Source organism: Fragaria vesca, unplaced genomic scaffold (assembly GCF_000184155.1).
Source record: "Fragaria vesca subsp. vesca unplaced genomic scaffold, FraVesHawaii_1.0 scf0512898, whole genome shotgun sequence".
Taxonomy (NCBI): Eukaryota; Viridiplantae; Streptophyta; class Magnoliopsida; order Rosales; family Rosaceae; genus Fragaria; species Fragaria vesca.
The window spans coordinates 1-10,730 of record NW_004443355.1 but is presented as its reverse complement, the minus strand read 5'-3'; the positions used below and the strand labels follow the sequence as shown (position 1 = coordinate 10,730).

General features: G+C 35.1%; 2 protein-coding genes across 2 annotated transcripts; one reads left to right on the top strand and one right to left on the bottom strand.

Annotated features, from left to right (window-relative positions):
- The first annotated feature begins 1,753 nt into the window (after positions 1 to 1,753).
- On the top strand, positions 1,754 to 5,501 carry LOC101293453 (auxin-induced protein 5NG4-like). Its single transcript, XM_004309383.1, has 7 exons — positions 1,754 to 2,038; positions 2,130 to 2,192; positions 2,900 to 3,016; positions 4,336 to 4,588; positions 4,794 to 4,952; positions 5,029 to 5,180; positions 5,278 to 5,501. Exons 1-7 carry the CDS (start codon positions 1,851 to 1,853, stop codon positions 5,432 to 5,434), a joined length of 1,089 nt encoding a protein of 362 aa, XP_004309431.1. The 5' UTR covers positions 1,754 to 1,850; the 3' UTR covers positions 5,435 to 5,501.
- Positions 5,502 to 5,822: 321 nt separating this feature from the next.
- On the bottom strand, positions 5,823 to 8,752 carry LOC101293157. Its single transcript, XM_004309382.1, has 2 exons — positions 8,326 to 8,752; positions 5,823 to 6,431 (listed from the first exon to the last, which is right to left on the bottom strand). The coding sequence occupies exons 1-2, from the start codon at positions 8,563 to 8,565 to the stop codon at positions 6,129 to 6,131; spliced, it is 543 nt and encodes a 180-aa protein (XP_004309430.1). The 5' UTR covers positions 8,566 to 8,752; the 3' UTR covers positions 5,823 to 6,128.
- Between the last annotated feature and the right edge of the window lie 1,978 nt (positions 8,753 to 10,730).

The window sequence follows — 10,730 nt, the reverse complement described above, 5'->3', positions numbered from 1 at the left end:
CTAATACATATAAAAATAAAAATAAAAAAAAAAGACAACCAAATGAATTGTGGAGAAGAGTTGAGTTTAGAGGAGAAGACGTGTTTTTGACGATTTTAGGGTAGAAGATTGAAAATAATACTTCTAGTGTGAATTTTTTTTTTTTTAAATAATAGATGTTTGTTTTAGTCATTTAGCTTACCTATAAAATCTCAATATAAACATAAAATAATAGAGGTGTGTATTAAGAGATTAAGGGTGTGTGTTTAAAATTTCTCAAAGATAAATGAGGAGTGTGGTTTGTAAGATGTGTTCATATATATGCAATAATTGAAGAAATATTAAGTTCGCAAGTTTGAATCTCTTATATTCACAAAAAATAAATAAAATTAAAAAAGTTTGAATCTCTAATTGTCTAGCTAACTTTATGGAATCAGTAATCTTGATACAAGTCGTGATAATATTGCCTATTGACTTTGCGAAAGATCAGTGATATGGGAGCCGCAACTCCATTCCGATTAAAGCAGCTAACATGCAATCGAAAATGACTTCCATGCAACACAAAAGAAAGCAATACTAGAATCCATATAGCAGTATACGTAATCTCAGCAGCTAGAAAAGGAGTTGAGAAAAGCAACGACGTACTATAACTGCTGATGATTTATATGTTATACTTATACATATATGCATGGTACTCAAAGTATCAAACAATCATAATATACTCCTAGCCAGCAACCAAAACCCTAGAAATTATTGGAGGATAATAAGCAATCCAGTTGTTCAAATGATGATGGATGGTGCATGCTTTTGCTAAAGACTTGAATATTTGGTTAGTATGAATGAAGTTTCTGGAAAAACCATTATACATCGATAGCGATCGAGGATGTGAGGGATCAGGGAAAGATAGCCGAGCCAGTTCTGCTTAACAGAGACACTACTACTTTTATTTCACTCTAGCTCTTTTCGTGGTCCCTTAATTGATGTAAAGGTGTCTTACTAATTATGCTCAACACAAGTGTTAATTAAGAATTTGATATTAAAGATCGATTGATGCTCCTTTTCATCTGCGAATAAGCCAACAAGGATTATTCTTTTCTCATCATAAGGGAAGCAATTGTGATGATAATCTAAGTTTAGAAGTACATTAACTTTATCTTAAGATTATAATTCAAAAGTCTTGCATGTGGTACTCACCCTGCAATTATTCTTTCAAAGTAGTTCAGATCTCTGAATCTTTGGGTCTCTGTTAGCAAAGATTTCAACAAAAAAGATTGGCCAATTTCTCAATGATCTTGAAGAGAAACACAATCATGATCAGAAAAAGAAAATAGCACGTTGTTTTGATGAAGAACGTTTAGATTAGAATGAAATTGGACAACGAATGGTTCGTATAATCGAATGTGACCGGGACTTACAACAAAGGAGTTATGATTATGATTTAAGGAGAGTAATAGAAGTTGTAGACAGATAGATCAGTTTGTTCATATATAATTGGGTAAGTGTCTATTCGATCTTAAATATATTTTCCAGTAAGTTGAAGCTCTATAGATTCTTGAAGTCTTTAATAAAGTATATAGAAACTATTTAAAGGACCTCCTAGGAGTTTCTTTGCCTCATAATCAATAATGTAGGACTAGTCATCTTATTTATATACAATCTTTTGTCTTTCACGACTGAAAAGAACATGTCAGATCGATTAGTCCAGATTTAAAAGAACATGCACCTAGAAGGAACGATAAGATATTTAAACTTGATCAAATGGAAGATTAACATACTGATTAAGTTTTTTCTGCCTCTTATATAAAGGCTTTGGTTTTGTGATCAGGAAGAGGAAGTTTAGGTATAGCAACACCAAATAACTAGCTGAAAGAATGGAAACAGTAGGAAGCAGCAGCAGGAAGCCTTACTTGGTGGTTATTCTGATACAAACAATATATGCAGCTATGTTCTTGCTCTCCAAGGCTGCATTCAATGGCGGCATGAACACTTTTGTGTTTGTGTTTTATAGACAGGCAGCTGCAACTCTCTTTTTAGTTCCTCTTGCCCTTTTTTTCGAATGGTAATACTAAACTCCATTTCTTTTCATAATAAGCTCTATCAGAGAGAATAAATACTGATGATGATGATCTTCATCTGCATATATATGATAGGAAAACTGCGCCACCGCTGTCTTTCATGACCTTCTGCAAGATTTTCCTTCTATCATTTTTTGGGTACGTATGTACAATCCATCCATCTGTTATTACGCTTTCAATTCTTGCTACTATAATATACATGCATGATTAGTTAGGGCCTTCTCTGATTGAGTTGATTAAGATGTAAATACATAAGAGCTCAGTCCAGCCGGTCTGACCAGTCGACCAATCTAGCTACTGAGAATAGAATATTATTAGCTGAGATATCCCCTGAGATTGAAAAGCAGATCTATAGAGACTGTAGGTTCGAATGAATATTATTAATAACCTCATATATAGTGTTTGAATCTCATAAATATGAAATGATGCGATTTTTTGGCTGATAATCAGCTTAATATTGAGCAAACAAAAAAGAGAAAAAAAAAAACTAGCCGCCAAAATCACAGACACACAGTACTTACATATGCAGAAAACAGGTACTGCAATGAATAACAGCACTACGGAGTAGATTTACATACATATTCTTACTCCAAAATTCACTTAAATATTAGATGATAGTACGCCACCAACATGTTTTTTCTGTTTTCTTGTTTTGTTTCTGACAATAGTATATTACTATGTTTACGATGTAATTGTTGACTATACAGTAAAAAATATCTATGTGGCTTTGAATTGTTCTCATAGAAGAAAATCTCAGAATCAATGAAAATGTTTCAGTACTGAAAAGCTTTGCTCTAGTCATCAGTAATATATGAATTTACAATGTTTATGTTGGGCACGTACAGGATCACTTTAAGCTTGGACATCTATGGCGTTGCCCTTGTTTATACCTCCGCGACTTTGGCTGCTGCAATCACAAACAGCCTTCCTGTCATAACTTTCTTCTTGGCACTTCTACTCAGGTACGTACCAGCTTCTAGCTATATCTAGTACGTTTTCAAAAGCTAGCCTTTCGATCTCCTCAGTTCAAATGTATGTCATCTGCTTTGATCACCCCATAGAATCCTCACATGTAAACCTAAGGGTGGTCAGTAATAAGTTAAGGGTTTAGGAAGAGCTTCCTTATTTCCCATATTTCTAGTTACCATTAACTACAAGTTAGTGGTAATTCTGTAAGGAATTAGACCTTACGCATCTGCCTTGCGCACTGCCGCAAGGGAATTTAGATGAAGAAGCTACTAATATTTACGTAAAAGTGTATTTAGTGGTAATTTTGTAAATTCTTTTAAAGCGAAATAGAGAAGTGTATGCGGCTAGGCGGGCTAGCCAATGAGACCATGTAACATTGAAAGAATGAAACCATATATTTGAGTGGCGGAGCCAAGATGAAATTGTTATCAGGGCTAATTGTGACGCAAAAAAAATTTCAACGAGTCTTGACCAAATAGCATATTTTAAACCACTAAAATTTTCAACGAACCCTAATCATTCTAAACCACTATCTACCAGTTCATGCATATATGAACAACAAAAAATAAACTACTAATGATCAAGCCAAATATTAGACCATCATCGGCATTAGACTTTTATCTTTGAGTTTGAAACGAAATATTATTTGTTCTATCAACTTACACTATCTGTTCTAGTTAATAGTACTAACATATATTCCTTGCTCAGAAAAAGGATCCAAATTCGAAACCATTAATTATCTGTTCTAGTTAACTACAATAGTATTGATAATTAATTTGGTAGAGTGTATAAATTTTTAGAGACAATCACAACCTCTCGCACATAGTAACTTCAATTGAGGATACTAATTATGTTTATACATATATATGAAGTAGGTTTTTTTAACCCCTCAAAAGAAGTAGTTTATTTTTTACCCCTCAAAAACTCACCTAGGCTTAAGCCCAAGTGAAATAAGGCTGGCTCCGCCAGACTCAAGTATTGGATAAATACAGCAATCTAACGAGAATACTATCAACATAATTACGCTGGCCGGAAATCTTAACGTAAAGATAGGTAACTGATCGGATTGGAATTAGGACAACTGAGGTATATCGCCGTACTGGACGACCAAAGAAAGTACGTACTAGCTAAAGAAAGATACAAGAGTCCATGTACGTACTTGAGCCAAATGTGGTATACAAGAGTGAGGAGTCTATCACCCAAGGATCGAATGTGAATGAGCTCAATGATTACAAGGGCTACGGTTTATTGTGTAACTTGTAGGCATGAATTGACATAATTTATATAGATATGACATAATTTTTCCTCACAGGGTGGAAGTATTGAAGCCAAGGACAACCTCAGGTTTGGCTAAGCTTGTAGGCATACTATTTTGCACGGCAGGGGCAGTCACCCTTGCTATATACAAAGGCCCCCATTTCAATCTCCTGGGGCATCATAATCTCTTTCATCACCATAATATCCAAGAACATGAAGGCCATGTTCCTTCTGGCAAAACATGGATAAAGGGTTGCTTCCTCATGCTCATGTCCAACATCTTTTGGGGCTTGTGGCTTGTTTTTCAGGTGATCACCTGTTTCATAACATTTACTGATTATACTTTTTGTTAAGTCAAAATTCTCTCGTATGATTCATATCTCACTTTGAAGGGTCATGATCAAAACTATTTGGGTCAAAGTAATTTCCTATATTGGCAAACACAGAAGACTAGGGAGATATATAGGTTTTTCATGTGTAAATTAATTGAAATTTTCCTTGGAGATGATATAGGCACGAGTAATGAAAAGCTACCCTTCAAAGCTTCTCTTTACTACCCTACAATGCTTTCTAAGTTCAATCCAGACGTTTGTCATTGCAATCGCTGTTGAGAGAAACCCCTACGAATGGAAGCTTGGATGGAATCTCAAACTCGTTGCCGTAGCTTACTGTGTAAGTACTCTGAAGCCATAATTTTCCTAATAATGTGGATTAGTACTATACTTTAAATATTGGATACTCGCTGCAGGGAATTGTTGTGACCGGCATTACTTACCATTTACAAGCATGGGTAATCGAGAAGAAGGATCCGGTTTTCTTGGCTATGTCCACACCATTGGCTTTGGTCATCACACTCTTTGCATCTGCAATTCTCCTTGGAGAAATCATAAGTCTGGGAAGGTGAATGACAATATATGTTTGCTTAGCTACACATATAATATTCCCTTGAAAATGTAGTCGCATTTTTGGTCACCATCGTTTCTATTTATGTTTGCAGCATCTTAGGTGGGCTATTATTGGTTGGAGGGCTTTACAGTGTTTTATGGGCGAAGAGCAGAGAGCAAAGTAAAGTTGATGAGAGTTGCTCAGGAGCTGAAGTTGTCAAAGACTCCTCACAACTGAAAGAAACAAAGGACTTTGTTTCTGTAGTGTAAATGCGCAAGAGCAATGCGTAATACGTCATGTTTTGAAATCATATCAATGACATTATTAGTGATATAATGAGGATGTAAACTATGATCTTTTGAGTAGTTCTAACTTCTAACTACATATAACGTAGTGAATTTGGAAGTCCAGTTCAAGCCAATTTTCCAAGATTATAAATGCCTATGGTAAGCAATGCGCAGGGTGAATATTATGAATCCATTCACAAGGCTAGGGTTCGCAGGAAAAGATATATATGATGAAGAATTAACAGTTTGTTGTGATGCTTAACAGCTTACGGCCGGCGCACGTCTAGGTTAGTTACTTCGGGAACGCTACTGGCGGGCGTGTATATATGTATGTTTAAATGGCATCTGAATCAGAGACACAAAAACTGTTCATCTAAAGCTTTAGGACACAATCTATACTCGGTATATTCAATCTAAAATGTCCCATATGTCCACAAATAGACATAGTGCAGCAGAGAAGTTAATAAGAAACTCAAGTAAAAAAAAGATAAAATCAAGAGATACATCAAATAAATTTAAGGAATTGAAACAGCAGAAACAAAGTCCTCTCAAAAAAAGATAGGGCAACCTTCCTTACATTAATGTAGCTAGTGAACAGAATTGAAGGAGCACAGCTCCTCCATGAGAATGAATTAATCTTTTCCCTCTCATACTGCTTCCTTGGGTTTTTCTTCAGCTACACTTTCTTCCTTCGCTGCTTCGGTCTCTTTTTTTCTTCGGAATTTTCTTTTGCAACTTTCTCTTCAGCAATTTCCTTGACTTCTTCCATGATCTTTTCAACTTCTTCGGTAATTTTTTCCACCGGAGTTTCTGTGGCTTCTGTCTCTGCTGGTGCAGCTTCAATTGCTACCTCAGTGGACTCAGCCGCCTTTGGAGCATCCACAACAGCAATTTCAGGGGTAATTTCCTCTAGAGGCTTTACAGTTTCTGATACTTCTGTTGTCTTCTCTTTTTCTATCAAGTCCTTCCCTTCTTCATTCTGCCAATTAGTTTCATCAAGTCACAAAACGTTAGAGAACGAATGTCGACTAAATTGCAATGCAAACTGTGGTTTAGCGTATAGATTATTCGCACACATTATACGAAAAAGAAGAAAATTATTGATCGATCAATATAAATGCAGATGTATATACTTCAACTATCATCAGGTACTAACCAAATAAACATTTTCAAGCTAGGGACCCTCAACACCAAACCATTTGAATTGAATCAAGGGAATCAAATGCTCCTAACAACTAGTACAGATAGTCATATGCGGATTGAATGGTCTATATTCAGAACATATATGGTGGCCATGCACGTTTAAAGTCCACAACGTACTAATCAATCATCATCTATGGTCATTTTTCATTGCGTACTCAAAGTCTACATTTAACCTGCTAGAAGGTTTTAGAAGTCATTGTGCACTAAAATTTCAAGCCTTGAGAAAATAGGCGTTGAATATCTAGCTAGCACACTCCATCGATCATCAAGATCCCCAACAAGATCTGGATGCAAGGGAATGCCTGTATATATAGGAACCATGCAGCAGACCACACATGAATATTTGTGCGTCCACTAATTAGCAGATCGATGTGTTTTCTAGTTTCTTTAAGGATATGGACTATGGACTACGGAAATAATTTTTTTCAGATTAATCCGAAAGAAACTTGGTCATAGGTCGTGGGCGAGTACTAGGCTGAGGTTGATTTAAATTAGGAAGATAAAATGTTCAATGAATTGTCTTAGATAAATTTAACGCAACCGACCAATTTATACAGAAAAAACATTTGATCAGTGAAACAATCAAAGTGATGGTGGGCCTCCTTAAAACTTTGTTTTGTCATGAGAGGAAGATGTCATGGAATCCAAAGATACCTTGCATACTGATTCTCCAGGACTTCACAAGTCTCATTCCGACTGGACAGAAGACAAGCAAAAAGACATGGACCGCCAACTTAATATATAATTAAGGTTATGCAATTAAATATCAGAGAATAAGTAGGCATCGTGAACAATCAGTGAATGAACTAATCAACAGAAGAAGGACACAAAATGAATCGTCCCGAAGTGGATGACATTAACGTATCAGCGAAACTACTCCAGCTTCGATTATACTAGTTTTTTTTTTTTTTTTTTGAGGAATAAATCATTTTGATCAGCTCAATACAGTTGTACATAGACAAACTTGACTGAACTAGTCAATCAGAAAACAAAACTAATTTACATTCATATATTTTTAATTATATTTTTGATAAAACAAAAAACCGACATGAATTGATCGAACTCCACAATGTAATAAGGACGGGTTTGTTTTGGTAAATCAAGATCAAATTTTGGTAAAATCCATCTTTTGAATAGCTTACCCAAAAAATAACTATGGTTACTAAATGAAAGGGATAATTAGAATGATCGTTGATCTAGAAAAATTCGGTTATTTTCAAGATTTATTTCAATGAAAGAATCTTTTTGTTTCCTAGCCTTTAACTGTGTAGAAAAATTGTAGGGAATCGTACAAAAAATTTCCACATAAAAACTCAGAGGATGTGTCATCGGGAAAATTAAAAAAGTTGAAGCATATATATACAGAGAGCAAATTCACTTTTGCAAGAACATATATACTGCTTTGACTAGATCCCTGAATAATTCAGTACAAAATATACAGTATGATCGGTGAGCTAGTACTAAACCAGTTCGATCAACTTTTCTGACAAAAAGAAAAAACGATGAGTTAAATTATTTTCATCTTTTTGACAAGACACTGCGAACTTTGCTTGATAAGAATTAGTTCTCAAAACATATAAAACACAGCACTAATCAACAAAAACAGTGATCATGAAAAAGTTGAAGGAATATTAATTCATGTTTAATGAATTGAATTAATGAAATTTCACCTGGAACAAATTGCTGAGAGACTTGCGTTTATCTTCATCATCATCAACGATCTCCTTGACTGTATTATCACTACCTTCTATCTTCTTCTCCGATTCATCACCAGTCACTACTACTTCCTTCTCCTTCGTCTCGACTACGACTGCTTCTTCCTTGGCCGTCTCCGGAGCCGGCACTGGCGCCTCCACGCCGGCTACCTCCTTCTCCTTTGACACCTTAGGCTTCGTTGCACATCCTCCCATATTTATCAAACTGATCGATAAACAAAAACCAAGACTGCTACTTAGCTACCTAGCTAGGAAGAATGAGAGAGAAAGCACAAAATTAAGAAGTGGGGAGGGGAGAAAGACTGGTTTATAAGGGAAGGCTTAGAGGCTGTGTGGTGGTTCCAACATTTGTTCCAAGGCAAATAAATAATTGTCTGTAATATTCTAATATTATTGCAAATGTTGTAACAGACTAACATGTATTTATATATATGGAAGGGGGCCAGTGCAGGCCTTGCAGAACCTGGAGAACCTACGTGATTGGAAGGTGAAGGGGCCTCTATTGGAAACAAGTTCTTTTTTTCTGTTTTTTTCTTCTTCTTTAAAATGAAATGATTTATATAGCTTTGAACATTTTGTATATGTTATTATTACAGCCAGGCTGCATAGTATAAACGTCATGATCAGATTCATGTGGAGGCTTCTGAGTTGGCGAAGCTGTTTTCTATATTGCATAGTCCTTGGCAACCCAGGTTGGCCTCGCCCCTCATAAAATGTACAATAATAATTACTAATTTAATTAATTAATTCTGTGCTCTGTGGTACCAAATGTAACGAATGATATATTCAGTTTCAATTTTATTAAATTAGAATCCATTTTTGGCTCATAGGATTCTCCAATAGGCGTATGTAATCACGCATAAGTAACATTCTACATCAATAAGATATATGTCAAAAGCTAGCTAGTGTACCCCATTGCTTTTAACTAACAGTTAAGAGTAAGTTTAATTATGTGATGACAACTAATGATTCTGTGGTAACCCCTTGGAATATGAAATACACAAGAGCAAGGCATCTATATATATCTCACTGTTTGTGAATAGATTTGATCATCTTCTTTTGATCATCTCTAGTCCTATATAGGAAAAACAAATCTTTGAATACCATATATATATATATATATATATATATATATATATATATTTAATCATGCATCATATATTTACCATAGTTGATCTCTAAGTAATCCCACCATATATTTACCATATATATTTAGCTAGTTTCTTATAATCAAGACATAAATTAGTGCCAATTTAGGAAAAGATTCAGAAATTAGTGGCTCATAGATCGGGTCAATTGGTAGGTGTCATCACTCAAGCTCTTTGAGATGATAAAATGGTTGCAATCTAATTAGATGTAGAAAGGTACCTTGAGATAAACTTTTCGACAACGACTTCTAGAATAAGGTCATCACCACCACTCTCAAACCCAATTGGCAGTGATCGATGCTATACTCGGTCACTATTGCTCTATCGACGACAATGCTTCTAATCTTACCAAGATTGATATTGATTCACGTAGAAGTGCCAACAGTACTCATGTTCGCCTAATTAGTGACTGACCAAGAGATTTATGGTCAATCACCGTTAGATTTAAATCCAATGGTGGGGAGAATTAATTTTAAGAAGAGTTGATTTATTTTCAACTATTGGATGTAAATCCAATGGTGACTGACCATGAATCTCTTGATCAGTTACTGATCATGTAAACACTGCTTGTTGAAATCCCTGCACTTAGAGCAAGTTCACCCGTTGGGTTAGAATGAACATAGTGACCTAACCGTAAACCCTAAACCATGAATCTCTTGGTCAGTTACCGATCATGTAAACACTGCTTGTTGAAATCCCTGCACTTATAGCAAGTTCACCTGTTAGGTTAGAATGAACATAGTGACCTAGGTCACCCGTCAGAAATTTGAGATTGTTGTCACGTGACAATGATTGTCTATTGAATTTTCAAAAACGTTTGTAAATATGAATAATGGTTTTTAGGAATGTAAAAATATAAATATTAAAACATTAGGGTACGTAGGTATTAATGCAAAATATACGGCATAATGTAAAAAAGAGGTTTACTTTATTGCAAATAATTAGGGTTTTATACAAAGAAGGGTGTTTATATTAAGGGTGCGGCTATTGCCACCCTACCAAATGCTTTCTTCACCCCATATTTCAATTTTAAACTAAATATTCCAATACTAACCCCACAATCAAGAATTTTTGTGAAAATATAATATTAAAATAAAATCCAAACAACATCAATTCTCTACATCTTTACATTGGAAAAAAAAAAACAAAAAACAAATCTCTACATTTTTCAAATCAGATTTGAGAATCACTTCAATCTTCAACATGGTGGTT